Genomic DNA, 16,210 nt, shown 5'->3' with positions numbered 1-16,210 from the left:
GACCCAATCCGGTCCGACTCGACTCGATGCCCACCTCTATTGATTGGCTATACACACTATTTATGAAAAGTTTAAATGATTAATATATTTATTTACTTTCAAAAAATAATTTTTATTTTTAAAATTTATTTTTATTCTAAAACACACAGCACATGGGGCTTCACCTATCATATTGCCTAATTAACAAACAAAAAATAGAAGAAAGAAGAGAAACTGGAATCGAAGACCCTCCTTAAAAATTAAGCTTATCCAAATCTCATGTGGACTCCACCACAAGCAACAGTTGTAACTAGTTTAATGGAGCCATTGGCTATTTGCCTGGTTCTAATGGTGTGGTCCACCTAAGATTTGGCTCTACTTAAGTTTTGGGATTTCATCCAAAAATGACGTAGAAAAACATATGGTCAGCCTCTGGATATAGAAAAAATATATTAAAATGGGCCGCACGTGGATTCTCGAGGTGGGCCGCACATGGATTCTTTTTATGCATTTATTTATTAACATATTAAGGTGGGCCGCACATGGATTCTTTTTATGCATTTATTTATTAACATATTAAGGTGGGCCGCATAGATCTTACCCTGATATGCTCCCTTGGATTCTTTTAATGTATTTATCTTTTAATTTTTATTTAATTATTTTCATGCATTTGAATTCTAAAAATTGGACGGTGATGATAATTCTAATTTTGTTATATATAGATCATCTATGCTTAGTGGTATGTATTTTTTGACTTAATAATTCCTTGATTTTTAGATCTATTTGCGAAATGGATTTGGATTCCAAGATAATTAGTGTTTCTTAACTTATTAATGTTTTTAAGTTTCTTCCCCGTGCTTAAATTGAGTTATCGCTCCATATTATAGATATTATAAATTCATGAGTTTACTTTTATGTCCCACTTGATAATTAGTTTGGCCTAAGAATTAGCGCAAATATTAATCTTGATGGGCTTAATAAAATTACGTATTTGATCCCATGCATTTTTATATGATCATAATATTTTGGAACAATTCTATAATCCAAGTTCTGTTAAATGTGAATATATAACTTTTTACCTGTAATTTACCTGAACAAAAAAACTAACTTACATGTAAGTGACTTTCAACTTAGATCAAAATAAGTTACCTGTAATTAGCTTTCAGCTGTAGGTGACTTACGGTTAAGTCACTTACAACTTAAAAGAACTTCCGGTCATCCAAATAGGCCTTTAGTCATTGACAACCATTGCTTCACAATAACCTCATCCAAACCTCACTAATTAGGGATTTTCAATTTCAAGTTCCCCACCTTTAGACACAGTAAATGATAATCAGCCATACAAAATCCCAATATGGGATTGAGCTCCTCCATAAATAAGGGATTACAACAATGGCTACTAAACCAAACTATAGTGAGTCTGGTTACTGCCCTTATGTCACCACGTTCTTTGGGCCCCACCATGATGTATATGTTATATCCACACCATCCATCCACTTGGAGAGATCATTTTAGGGAGTGAGCTAAAGAATTAGGTAGATCCAAAGTTCAAGTGGACCCCACCACAAAAAACAGTGGGACAGTGACAACCACCGTTGAAACCTTCCTGGGGTGACCATAATGTTTATTTGAGATCCAACATTTTTATAAGTTACAAAAGACATGGAATAAGGTAAAGTATAAATATTAGCTTGATTGAAAGCTTCTGCGGCCCAACAAGGTTTTAATGGTAGGTGTTCAATCCCCATTGTTTTCTGCAATGGGTTGCACTTGAAATTTGGATCTTTCTCACTCTTAAGATTATGCCCTAAGCAAAATGAATGGATGATGTGGAAACAATACATACATCATAGTGGTGCCCCCAGAAAGTGGTGATGTCACTTAAGTAGGGGGAGTGAAGAAATAAATGACTTGAAAACGGCATTTACCCTTATTAGGTCAACTGAGTGTAATGTCAAACGGATATATGCCTAACGGAGCTCCAATGGAAAAAGCATTAATTGTAAGGGAATAGACTCTTGGTATTCAATTTAATTGTATTTCATCATGTCACTAGGGCACTTGGGTAGCCTCTACTAAAGCGCGTTTAGTATCTAATCCGCTCCCTTTGCCTCCTATAGTGAGAAGAGTTAGGCATTGAGTTGAGTCAAACCGAGTTAGGGTTGACCCGACTTGATTTGGTTTTGAAATATACCTGATCCAAACTCGATGTAACTTGGTACCAAGTCTAGCATGTATGACCCAATGTAAGTTTGGGTCTGGCTTGGACTAATCTAGACCAAGTCCTACCTGGTCACAAGTACTTAGGTCAAGTTGGCACCGAGTGCTGCAGGAATCCAAGGCTGAAATCACAACTCAGCTAGGTGCACTTGCTGGAATTACAGCCTCTTCATCAGCTACATGGCATCTTGTATATGAAACATCAGGTCTTAGTTATATACAATTATACACACACATGTACGAGTTGCTGGGTGATTCGAACTCAACTCAGTTTGAGTTCGGATTGGATGAAGCTACTCAGTCCAGATCGAGTTACTGGGTGATTCAAATTCGACTCGGTTTGAGTTCGGATTGGGCGAAGCTACTCGGTCCGGATCGACTCACCCATTCCGTTCGGATCGAGTCCGGTCTAAACGAGTCGAGTCGTCCCGTGCCCAGCTGCGAGGTTACTGGCGCGGCTCATCCTTCAAATACTCTCCGTTTCGAAGTTCCTACACCACCAAGCTCCACTCTCTACTTCAGGAAGGCTCGAAGCTCTTGCTTCGCGCGCGATGGCAGATACAGAGCGCGAGACCGCCAAAGCTCTGGAGCTCCGCCTCCTTCGGTGCTCCCTCTCTCCTTCCAAAAGCACAGCTCCTCCTCCTCCAACCATTCAAAAGCAATCTCCCAATCTCCTCCCTTTCATCGAAGAAATCACATCATCCATCGAGAAAGGAGACTACTCCGCCGCTCTCTCCTCCGACACAGTCGGTCTCGTCTTCCAGTTCGCAGACTCATGGGAGTTCAAGGACTCAGCGGACTGCGCGGACCGATTCTACCACGAAGTCGAGAAGAGCGCTGAATCGTTCCTGCGGAAGAATGACTCCGAAGCTTGGCTCAGCGTGCTGGAGCCCGAAGACGATCCCGACCGTTCGTGCAGAGCGGTTCTTGTCATGTGCATTGGTGTTGCGGCTTTTCTTGCTTTTACCCAGCTCAATATGACCGGGTTAGTGTTCTTTATTGCCTCTAGTCGGTTGATTGAGCTTTCTTCATTCAATGGAATGTTTTTTTTTTTTTTGTCAGTCCTGTTGAGGAATTGCCCCCATTTCCTCTAACATTCCTGGGTTCGAAAAAAGGAAAGGCTGTCAGTGGGAGTGGGGAGTGGGAAATGTGGGCCCGTAGGCAGCTCATGTCCAGCGGTTCTGATTTGCTCGGGAAATTTTCCCATCTGCAGGTATTCTTCTTTTTATCTCTTACTGTGATTGCTCAGGAAGTTTTCCTTTCTTTAGCTCTTGCTTAACATTCCCTTCTCGTGTTTATATTGCATGCCTTTTTGTTGACTGAATCTTAGTCTGCTTTTATTTTCTCAAGAAGATCTATTTTTGTGGTGTAATTGAAGTTTCCGTCTGTTCAAGGTGATTATTCTGGGGATATTATGATTGGTGATAATGCTAACATTGAGTTATATTGTAGTTGTAAAGTGGACAAATTTCCCTGATGATTTTCATTGAAAGAGGAATGTTCCTTTTATTAAGAAGATACAAATTATTTTAGGCAATCTCCTAGTCTAAGAATGGCTATATAATTGCTAATTATAAATCCGAAAATCTAATCAAGAATAATCAAAATCAATTTACAGATTTGTACAGATTTACAATCTAATGCTCCCCCTCAAGTTGGAGAGTGAGCATTGAGAACGCCCAACTTGGAGCTCAATCATCGAAACAAGTCCTTGCCCGACAGTTTGGTAAATAAATCGGCGAGCTGAAGTCGTGATGGAACATAAGAAAGCTGAATTAACCTGGATTGAATGTTTTCACAAACAAGATGATAATCAAGCTCGATGTGTTGTCTACGTTCATGAAAGACTGGATCAACAACAGTGTGAAGGTCGGCTTGATTGTTGCAAAATAAGAGGGCTGGCTGAATATTGTGAACATGAAGATCGTGAAGGAGATAAAGAAGCCATGTGAGTTCACAACTGGTAGTAGACATGGAGCAATACTTGGCATTAGCCGAGGAGCGAGAGACAATTTTTTGCTTCTTTGTTTTCAATGAGAGAGGAGACTCACTGAGGAAAATTTAATAACTGGTGAGAAAGCGGCATGTCATGGGACAACTAGCCCAGTTAGAATCACAATATCCTTTCAGAGGGAAGGAACTAGAAGACACAAGTAAATCTTAACCAGGAGTTCCTTTCAAAAATGAAGAATGCGAAGTGTTGCATCCCAATAAGGTTGTCGCGGTTTGCTCATGAATTGATTGAGAATCTGTACTACATATACAATCTAGTCGAGTAATAGGAAGATAAAGAAGACGTCTAACCAAGCGACGATATGTTCCCCTACTTCATTGGTGAGTTTGGAGTTTTGATCCATGGTAAGTCTGTAGGACGGACACCAAGTAAACCAACATCAGATAAGATATCAAGAGTGTATTTACGTTAGCTTATGTAAATGCCTCGATGGGAACGAGCTACCCCAATTCCCAAAAAAATTTAAGCGGTCTGAGGTCTTTAATGCGAAATTAATGATCTAAGAAGGTTTTCAAAGTAGATATGGCATTTTCGTTGTTTTCTGTGACAATGACATCATCAATGTTGACCAAGACTGCAGTAAAAGCGATACCATGATGCCTGGTGAAGAGGGATTAGTTGGTCATGGACTGAATGTAACCAACACCATGTAAGGCTATGGAGAATTTAGTGAACCATTGTCTGGAGGCCTGTTTGAGTCCATAAAGGGATTTTATGAGAAGTTGCCGCTGTTGATGAGAAGTAAGCTCCTTGGCAGCTCCACAAGTGCACACGGGAAGAGAAGAACAAAAAGACAGTTTGTCCCAATATGACTTCAACTAAGAAAAATACATAAAAATGGTCGATTGGCCTTGTGTGTGGGAATTGATGGAACGCTCGGGTTGAAATGTATGTGGACCATTGCTTTGAGAAAATTGATTGTGCAGATCAGTCCAAACATCACGAGCATTGTTAGTATAACAACGCTATATGCTAATTCTTTAGTTAGAGCATTGAGAATCCAAGATAGAACCATATGGTTGTAACGGGTCCATAGGGAAAATTAGACGAATTGCTAGATGGTTGTGGGTAGCAGCCATCAACAAAGAACAATTTATTTTCTGCACCAAGGGCAATGATCATGGCATGACTTCAAGTGGCATAATTATCACCTTTGAGCGGTTGGGAAACAAGCATGATTTAGGGCTGGTCAGAATGGTGGAGATAGAGGGGGCGTGAGGAATTGATGGTGGAAGTATTAGTGCCTATGTCAGGCGTATAAGTTGTACTAGATTCAACTATAGTAGCATAGCAATAATCTCAATGGTCGAACAATAAAAATAATCACAGTAATGAAAGGAGCTAACAACCGCAATATTCCAACAACACCTCTAGGCACAGGAGGGGCCTACATGCCACAACAACCTGGGGATGGAAGTGATGAATTTGTGCATCTGCGTGATGTGGCTGACCAAAAGAATTGGAATGCTGGATGCTGAAGCAGAAGTATCTGGCGCAAAGATGCAGAGGTGTTCGCACGGTAGCGAAGACGAGGCCGGAGCTGCTGAAGAATCGATTTGGGTGAACCGGATCTGGATGTCAGCATCGACAATAGATGGGTGTAGTGGTGGATGTGGTTGAGACAGGAAGGTGGGAGCTGCCGTCAGTAATGGCAAAGAGGAGACGTTAAGAGATGACAAAGATGCCAAAGGTGGATGTGGGGATGATGTGGCTTGACGACCGTCGGCAAAGATGGCTGACGAATGATGGACAACAGAGGGGCAGTAGGGCCCACTGCTGGAGGTGGGTTCGGGTAGGGTTTGAGCACCACAGGGAGTGGGTTTGAGCACCGTCGGCAGTGGGTTTGAGTGGAGCCAAGAACGGCGGTGGGCTCGAGTGAAGCTGAGAATGGGTTCGAGTGAAGCTGAGAACGATGGTGGGTTCGTGTGGTGCCGGTAATGCCAGAGAGGTGGCTGGGAATGTCAGTGGGTTTGTGCGATGCTGGGAATGCTAGAGAGGTGGTCGGGGCTATCTATTGGGTTCATGTGATGCTGGGAATGCTAGAGAGGTGGCCGGGGCTAGCTGTTAGGTTCATGCGATGGCAGGAATGCCAAAGAGGTGTCCAGGAATGGCTGGTGGGTTCGTGCAGTGCCGGAAATGGCGTTTGCGCTGGTGGTTGGATGTGGCTGTTGATGGGTTGGGCATTAGATCTGGATGCGGCAGTTGATAGATCGGGGCTGTTGACGATCAGGGGTTGGAGCTAGTTGTGGGGGCCGTGAAAGGGGATGATAGGTTTGGTGTCGACAGAGGTACTGTCAGTGACAACAGGAAGGTAGGAAACGGCTGGATTCCGGTGGAAAATCGAAGCACCGAATGGGGTGGCTCTGATACTATGTAAAGTGGATAAATTTCCCTGATGATTTTCATTGAAAGAGGAATGGTCCTCTTATAGAAAGATACAAACTGTTTTAAGCAAGCTCCTAGTCTAAGAATGGTTGTATCATTGCTAGTTATAAATTGAAGAATCGGATCAATACTAATCAAAATCGATTTACAAAATTGTACAGATTTTCAATCTAACATGTAAGTGGAGAAATTTCTCTGATGATTTTCATTGAAAGAGGAATGGTCCTCTTATGGAATAGATATAAACTATTTTAGGCGAGCTCCTAGTCTAAGAATGGCTGTACAATTGCTAATTATAAATCCTAGAATCCAATAAAGACTAATCAAAATTTACAGATTTGCACAGATTTACAATCTAACAATAGTTCTTTCATATGCGGAGTCGTAAAGAGATAGCATCTGTTTTGGTGCCACCTATTTTATTTAATTTTAAATCTACAACACCCTGTTGCATTTGTTTGGAGAACTGCTTGCTCCCTGTTATTAAAAAAAAGAGATTATTGAGAGGTAGTGATTGACTGCCTCTCACACATGACTGAATCTGTTCCACATGTTTGAGATCCGAACCGTTCACTGGAATTGCCATCACAAGAAAAGAACTCCCCTGAAATTTCAGGGCCACTGATTACTAGGTGGGCCATATTCCTGCCTTCAATCCTGACCGTAAGTACACTTGTGACAGGCGCTGATACCACATGGTGGTCCCTGCCTGAGAAAGAAGCATTATGATTAAACACATTTTCTAGGGGAGCCCAAATGGGCACCTGCAGTATTCTTTTACTTTTTGGTCTTTATTCTTGAATCTTACCTATATAGGATTATAACAGTTTTTTTTTTCCACAGTATATAGTTTATGCCAAGATGTTGCTTTCGAAGGTGAAAGACTTGTCTATGGAGGGGAATAATTCTTGTTTAAGCGGAACTAGAACGGTTGTGTGGTGGTTGTCTAGGCTTATTCTCCTTCAACAAAGGATTTTAGATGAGCGATTGTCTTCTTTATATGATCTATTACGTGTGCTGATGAATGAAACTGTGGGTCATTTTGGCAATTTGGATGAAGTAGTGAATTACTGGGGTACCAGCTTGTGTGAGGGAGAAGCATTAGCCATTGTGTCGATGGCTCATTTAGAAGCAGGGTTGGTAGAACATACTTATGGTCGAGTTGATTCTTCAAGGTGAGATCTTTTCCAAATTAATTGATTTGATGAGTTCCTTTATGGTTGTGTTGATGTAAGAAATATCATTACAAGTATTGGCTTGGTTAGAAATATCATTATCCGATGTACCTTTATTGTACATCACTATTGCTAAATGGCTGAGTCATGCTTTATGTCTTCAATCATATTTCCTCATATTCTTTTGCAATCATCATGCATATCAGAATGGTACATCTATAATTTATGTCAGCCTTTTTCAAGGAACTCAATATAGGTTACATATCTGATTTTCAAGATGCAAGCTTGCCTTCTTCTTCTTCTTCTTCTTTTCTTCCCTTACCTTTTCTCCTGGTGGACACTATCTGAGAGTCTGAGACATTGTAGTTCTGATTATTCTCTCTCTCTCTCTCTCTCTCTCTCTCTCTCTCAGCCATAATAAAATGGTCTTTTCAATGGGTCTTGAGCTGAGAGTACTGTGCTAAACTGTCTCATCGTGCACTTCTCTAGTTACCTTCCTACAACATCTTCTAAGCCTCATCCCAATTAATTGGAGTTGGCTACATCTACATGAATCCTACTCCGCTATTCCACTCTATCAAGGGCCATGCCTTCAGTTAGACCATAAGTCATCAAGTCTTTTCTTACTACCTCCATCCACAACCTTTTGGGCCTTCCCCTTAACCTTTTAGAGCTTTCAACTTGAACCAACTCATGCAGTTAAAAAAAAGCACCAACTCACTCCTAACCAGCACAGTTGTTGCTCTTTGCTGCACATGACCAAACCATCTAAGTCTACTTTCCTCATTTTATTAACTATTTGTGCTACTCCTACATCGGCATCAGTTTATCAAAATTATTTCAGGTGTTGGTGCTGAAAAGATAAGTTATTTGAGCCCTATTTTGATGACATTGTTGTAGTTTCAAAGGGACTTGGCTTAAGATGATGATTTAAGGAAATAGCAACTGCTGTGTATTCTTTAGTCAGAACTGCTATATCTGTGTTTCAATTTCACCATTATGCCGTATATTGTTGGAAATTCTCTTGCCAATTATGAGAAGGTTAACCAATCTATACTCTTTGTGAACTAGGTGTGCTGCTTTAGTATTAAGTATAAATTATAATGTTCTGGTCATACCAGGTCTCACATTTTGATGCAGGACATGAAATTCGGATATGATACGTAAGATTTCAGGCTTAAGATCACATAGTCATAAACAACTACACAAATTCCACATCTCACACGAAAGTCCAAATATTCAATTAAGGGGAATATATGTGGGTCCAGGCCTACACATGTTAGAGCTGGATCAATAAAAATTATGAACCAAACAATACTCAAAGGGAAATAGAAATCATCCACACATGCATGACAATCAATCCTTAATCCAAGGAATTCACCAATTTCAAATCAAGGAACCCTAGGGTGAGAAAAGAGATAGAAATTGGGGATTAAGGGCAATCTAGGGTTAGGGTTTATAAAATTAGGGATGAAAAGAGAAAAACAAGAGAAAAACCTGTCCTAGAAATAGTCCCCGCGTGCAGATGGTGCCCCGGGGCTGACCCACGTGCGCAGGTGGGCTGGCCGTACGTGCGATGAAGGCCCGCCTTCCCAAATCGGCTTCTTGTCCCTGATCGGCCAGGCTTGGGCTGCAAAACCTCCAACTCTCACGTCGATCTGAGGTACAGTCTGGGCGTGGTGCTTTGTCGAAGTTTCAGCCCTCCTGTAGGGTCAGATTCTGAAAACTGGCTGTAGAGGGATAAACAGCTGCAAAACAAACGGATTTGGCGCGAATATGGTTGTGGGAAGGATGAAATAAGATGGAGGGGCGGATGGAGATAAATGTGGCTTCGCACCACGGTAGTCAACCCTTCGAAAAGGGAGGGCTTTGCACCCACTTTAATCTCAGCCCTTCGAAAAGGGAGGGCTTCGCACCCACTTTAATTTTTCCACAACTCAGAAACCCAGAGAGCGGAAAAACCACGCAGGAATTTTCATTCAACTTTAATGAATCAAAAGAACTACAATGGATGCCTATTCATAGGGAAAACCCTATACTCCTAAACTCGCGACATGTGCGCAACCTATTACTTGGCGATGAAGTAAACTAAAATAAAAACCAAACAAAGAAATTCAAAGCATTTATGATGTTTTAAATAATAACAATAAGCAAAACCTAAAATATGAAATCAATCTAAGTAGTGGGCTACAATCATGAGATTCTATGATGGGCTTTTCTTGACTATCGGGCCACTCTTTTGAATCAAAACTTCGTCTTCTAGCCAAGAGACTCTCCCTGGACATCGTCATCGAGCCAGATCGATGGTGGGGCCCTCCTTCTGCGTACATATGTGCATAGGGGGGTGGTGTGCGTGCGCGTGTGAGCGTCGTGCGGACATGCGTGCTCACGATGTCCTCATCAACTCTCCTCGGCTGCGAAGATTCTGCTCCGGGATGTCAGGATCAAGTCTCTAAAGCTCTTCCTCAGTGAGCCACGTGCTGTTTGACGCTGGGCTTGACTTCCATTTAACCAGGTACTTCTGAAACCCGCTGGCCGATGTTGAAACTATTTCATGGTCCAGGATATCCTCTATTTCCTATCTGGGTGTGTGAAGGCTAGGTATGGGAGGTAGAGGCTGGGAAAAGGCCATGGTTCAAGGGGTAAATCTGGGGAATCAGGATGAGTGGGCGAAGGGCAGGACAAAGTATTAGTGGGTCCCTGAAAAGCAACTAAATCCTCCACATTGAATGTGGAACTAATTCTCATGGAAGGTGGAAGATCTACCTCATATGCATTGAGACCGTTTCGTTTTATAATTTTGAAGGGTCCAACGCTACGCCCGTGTAACTTACAAATGACTCCTGGAGGGTACCGCTCGGGCTTGATGCGGACCATCACAGAGTCCCCAATATTGAATTCTTTGAAACATTTATGTTGGTCTACAGAAAATTTGTAATGTTATTACTAGTAGTAATCTTTCGCCTGATTTCTTGATGCAATGAATGTATGTGATGCACAAAAGATTTTGCAGACTCTGATGGCCTATGGGACAATGACATGGGGACAAGATCAATAGGCTTCCTAGGCTTGTAACTAGTAACGACTTCAAAAGGACTTAGGCCTGTGGACCTATTGAATGCAAACTCGGCTACGAGTAGTACGGTGTCCCATATCCTGGTATGCTCCCTCACTAAACATCGAAGTAAACTCCCTAGGCTCCTATTAATCACCTCAGTCTGGCCATCGGTCTGAGGGTGGTAGGCAGAAGAAAATTGGAGTCTAGTATTCATCATGTGCTATAGTGTCTTCCAAAAGTAACTCATAAATCGCACGTCACGGTCAGACACTGTTTTTTGGTAACCCATGCAGTTTGATGACCTTAGTAAGGAACAACTTGGCAATATGAGATGCATCGGAGGTCTTAGAACAAGGAATGAAGTGGGCCATTTTAGAGAAATGTTCCACAACAACAAATATTGAATCGTGTTTCCGAATAGTCCTGGGAAGTCGAAGCACGAAGTCCATACTGATGTCCTGCCAAGGGATGAATGCGACTGGCAAATGTGTGTATAATCCTCTATTTTGTTTCCTTTGCTTTGCTAGTTGACAAGTACGGCATTGCCCTATAATTTCGGACACGTCTTGCTTGAGGCTTGGCCAATAAAACCTATCATCCACTAGGGCAATGGTCCTGTCTCGACCGAAATGACCTGCGACCCCTCCTGAATGTAACTCTCAGACAAGAAAATTGCGGAGGGAGGTGCGTGATATGCACAAGTGGTCATTCCTAAACAAATATTCGTCCAAAATCAAATATTCACTGTTAGCTCCTGACGAACTCTCTAACAACGACGCGTACACAACTTCAAAATCTGGACATTCAGAATACTCTTCTTTGATGCGCTCAAGGCCCGTAACTTCAACGGTCATGTAGTTGAGTAATGCGACTCGACGACTCAACGCGTCGGCAGGCTTATTCTCTACACCGGCATTGTGCTTAAGCACGAAAGTGTACTCTTGGAGGAATTGAACCCACTTGGCATGCCTGAGGCTTAATTTCTTTTGAGAGTTCAAGTATCTCAAGGCTTCATGATTCGAGAATAAGACGAATTCTTGCAGTAATAAGTAATGACGCCATTGGCATAGTGATTGCACTACCGCATAGAACTCCTTATCATATGTGGAATATCTTTGTTTCGCCTCATTCAGTTTCTTACTAAAAAAGGCAACAGGGTGCCCTTCCTAACTAAGTACTCCTCCTATGCCGACACCTGATGCGTCACATGCGACTTCAAAAGCTTTTGAAAAATCTGGAGGTCGCGTGACTGAAGCTTCAGTCATCTTGACCTTTATCTCCTTGAAGGCCTTTGAAGCTGCCTTTGTCCATTGAAATCTCCATTTTTTATGCAATCCGTGATGAGAGCCATAATGGAACTGAAGCCTCGAATGAACCGCCTATAAAAGGTGGCAAAGCCGTGAAAGTTGTGCACCTCATGAATATTGCGGGGTTCAGGCCAATTGATGATGGCCTTGACCTTCTCGGGATCCGCTGATACGCCCTCAGCTGACATAATAAAACTTAAGAAGATCACACTACTAGACAAGAACATGCACTTCTTTAGGTTGGCGTACAACTTCTCGGCCCTAAGGATCCCACAAACTTGCTTCAAATGATTAAGGTGTTACTCCTTAGTCATGCTATAAATCAAGATATCATTAAAGTATACGACCGGGAACTTCCCCATGAAGGGCCTCAACACTTGGGTAATCACATGCATGAAAGTGCTTGGGGCGTTAGTTAACCCAAAAGGCATAACTAGCCACTCATATACCATCTTTCGTCTTAAAGGCCATCTTCCACTCATTACCAGGGCATATACGGATTTGGTGATACCCACTTTTGAGGTCAATTTTTGATAAGATAATAGCATTGGCCATCATATCTAACATGTTATCAAGACGCGGTATGGGAAATCGACACTTGACTGTGATTTTGTTGATGACCCTATTATCAACACACATCCTCCATGTGCCATCCTTCTTAGGTGTAAGAAGGGCGGGCATGACACACGGACTCATGCTCTCTCGAATGAAACCCTTATCTAGGAGTTCATCAATCTACTTCTTCAACTCAGCGTGATCCTTTGGGTTCATTCTGTAATGTGGGAGGTTTGGTAGAGTCGCCCCAGGGATTAAATCAATGGCATGCTGTATATCCCTCATAGGGGGAAGCTCATTCGGTAGATCATCAGGAAAGATGTCACAAAACTCATGTACTACCTGAATGGCCTCAGTGGGTAACTCTATGTTAGTCTCTAGTACACTCTCCCTAGCCACAAGGGCGTATATCATCGAGTCCGCCGCCGTTTCTCGCTCAAAGTCTTTAGCATTCAAAATATGGAGCAGTTTGGACTGGGACTTCGACTCCACTTCTTTTGGGCCGCTCACACCACTGTGTGGTGGACTCTTTTCCAGTCGTATTCTTGGGTGGTAGAGGATTTAGCTTGACCTTCATGCCCTCAAAACAGAACGTACACACATTTGAACGACCAAATATAGTGACGTCCCTGTCATAGAGCAATGGCCTACCCAGAATGATATGGCCCACATCCATAGGAACAACATTACACCAAATTGTGTTTTTATATGATCCAAACTGAATAGGGACAAGACAACGGTGCGAGACTGGAATGGATATTTCATCAACCCAGGAGACTTTGTAAGGTTGAGGATGGGCTTCTAGCTTCAAGCCCAAATGACTCACAGTGCTAGTCGATGCCACATTGGTACAACTACCATTATCTACGATCATCTTACAGCTCTTTTCCCCACATTTTGCATACGTGTAGAAGATCGTGTTGTGGCGCCAGTCATTAATGTTATTGGCTTGAGCCAAAGCACAACGCACAATTGCGAGGGTCGCAGACTCTTGCATTCCCTCTTCCTCATCACTAGGGGTTTCGACTGGCTCATATTCCTCCTCACCATCACTCTCTGGGGGCACTATTTTTACTTGCCCATCAATAAGGAGTACTTTGATGCCCTCTCTCGTGCTGCACTGGTGAGCAAAATGACCAAACCCCTGACACCTAAAACACCTAGTGGCCCCGCTTCCACACGAACTAGACCCGACAATTTCTTTACCCTTATCATCCTTGGGCCTGGACTGAACATTAGTGAAAGGTTTGTTTTGGAATCCCGTGTTAGGTTTAGCCCCAGAGGGGTTAGCCTTAGCACTGGATTCACGAAAGTCAAACCGCCTTCCAACAGATGCTTTAAAGTATTGCTCGACGTCTAACATTACTTGGTACAATTGTTCAATAGTGTCTATGTCTTTGGTGAGCAATTCTCTCCTAATGTCAGGATGGAGACCCGTTTTGAAACGAGCAAGGGTGAGTACTGGGTTCTCATCAACCTCACAGTAGGTCGAATACTCTTCAAATTTCTCGATATAGTCCGCGACACTCATGGAACCTTGCCGAAGAGACTGCCACTCCTCAATCAACCGTAAGCGATAAGAGAAATGGAGATACTTCTCTTTAAGTGTTTTTTTCATTTCTCCCCAATGGGCTATTGGGAGTTCCCTTGCTCTTTCTTTCTTTCGCTCAACCGTTGCCCAAAACCTCTTTGCTTGGCCCACAAGCTTCATCTTGGCGAATCGGACTCATCGAGTATTCGACATGTCATACCATTCAAAATAATGGTCCATATTCACCAACCAATCTAAAAAAGCTTTCGGGTCCAAGTGGCCATCAAATGTAGGGGTATCTACCCTAACTCCCTTGAGGAGTTGTGCATCTAGGTCACATTAATCATGATGTCCCTTAAGGGGTGGATGCACAGGTGCGCGCCTATGACCAACTCCTTGGCTGCCTCCATTCCTTGGCCTAACCTCCTGACCAATTGCCTGAGATTGGGCATCGTCCCTAATAGTGGGGTTTGCCCCGAAGGAGGCCTCTATTTGGTCAAGGCATTTATCTATGCATTGTTCCAAGTGCTTACTCAAGGACTCAACCTGCTGGGCTAACTTGGCCACTGTTTCTTGCAGTTGCTCCATGTTTAGTCTGGGGATTGCAAACCGAAACCACGACCCGTACGTGTGGGCATGCACTACTTACTCAACCTAAGGATCTGCTACGGCAACTATATGCGTCTAAAAAAAACTAAATAACCGTACGAGACTCTATATGATGGAGACTACACACTGTTACTAAAATTCAGCAACATATATCAGGGACTACGGTCTTCTAGCAGCTATATATGATGGACTGGATGCATGAAGGACTCAAACAAACTCAACCCTAAATATGTGATGAATTCCCCTATAAGAACCCTAGGCTCTAATACCAAATTTGATGCAGGACATGAAATTTAGATATGATATGTAAGATTTCAGGCTTAAGATCACATAGTCATAAACAATTACACAAATTCCACATCCCACACAAAAGTCCAAACATTCAATTAAGGGGAATTTATGTGGGTTCAGGCCTACACATGTTAGGGTTGGATCAATAAAAATTATGAATCAAATGATACTCAAAAGGGAAATAGAAATCATCCACACATGCATGACAATCAATCCCTAATCCAAGGAATTTACCAATTTCAAATGAACCCTAGGGTGAGAAAAGAGAGAAATTGAGGATTTATGGAAATCTAGGGTTAAGGTTTATAAAATTAGGGATGAAAAGAGGAAAACAAGAGAAAAACTTGTCCCAGAAATAGTCGCCGCTTGCAGACGGTGCCCCGGGGCTGACGCACGTGCGCAGGTGGGATGGCCGCACGTGCGATGAAGGCCTACCTTCCCAAATCGGCTTCTTGGCCCTGGTCAGCCAGACTTGGGCTGCAGAACCTCCAAATCTCACGTTGATCCGAGTTACGGTCTGAGCATGGTGCTCCGTCGAAGTTTCAGTCCTCATGTAGGGCCAGATTCTAAAAATTGGCTGCAGAGGGATGAACAACTGCAAAACAAACGGATTTGGCGCGAATATGGTTGTGGGAATGATGAAATAAGATGGATGGGCGGATGGGGATAAACGTGGCTTCGCACCACGGTAGTCAACCCTTCGAAAAGGGAGAGCTTCGCACCCACTTTAATCTTAGCCCTTCGAAAAGGGAGGGCTTCGCGTCTACTTTAATTTTTCCACAACTCAGAAACTCAGGGAGCAGAAAAACCATGCAAGAATTTTTATTCAACTTCAATGAATCAAAAGAACTACAAGAGATGCCTATTCATAGGGAAAACCCTATACTCCTAAACTCGCGCCATGTGCGCAACCTATTACTTGGCGATGAAGTAAACTAAAATAAAAACCAAACAAAGAAATCCAAAGCGTTCATGATGTTTTAAATAATAACGATAAGCAAAACCTAAAATATGAAATCAATCCGACTAGTGGGCCACGATCATGAGATTCCATGATGAGCTTTTCTTGACATTGGGCCTACTCTT

General features: G+C 42.5%; 1 protein-coding gene across 4 annotated transcripts in view; it reads left to right on the top strand.

The window, feature by feature from the left end:
- Window positions 1-2,678: 2,678 nt before the first annotated feature.
- LOC131232476 (uncharacterized) overlaps window positions 2,679-16,210 on the top strand; it is a 40,400-nt gene continuing 26,868 nt past the window's right edge. For 2 of the 4 annotated variants that reach the window (XM_058228734.1, XM_058228733.1), the window contains exons 1-3: window positions 2,682-3,184; window positions 3,262-3,412; window positions 7,442-7,773. In XM_058228734.1, the coding sequence (XP_058084717.1) occupies window positions 2,751-3,184; window positions 3,262-3,412; window positions 7,442-7,773 (917 nt within the window). In that variant the 5' untranslated portion in view covers window positions 2,682-2,750. Of the gene's footprint in view, window positions 3,185-3,261; window positions 3,413-7,441; window positions 7,774-16,210 lie in introns of all 4 variants that reach the window. The other 2 variants (XM_058228735.1, XR_009164861.1) reach the window with 2 other exon arrangements.

The sequence above is a fragment of the Magnolia sinica genome, chromosome 18 (assembly GCF_029962835.1).
Source record: "Magnolia sinica isolate HGM2019 chromosome 18, MsV1, whole genome shotgun sequence".
NCBI lineage: Eukaryota > Viridiplantae > Streptophyta > Magnoliopsida > Magnoliales > Magnoliaceae > Magnolia > Magnolia sinica.
Note: the sequence above shows the minus strand (reverse complement) of the source record. Positions and strands in the feature narration are given on the sequence as shown.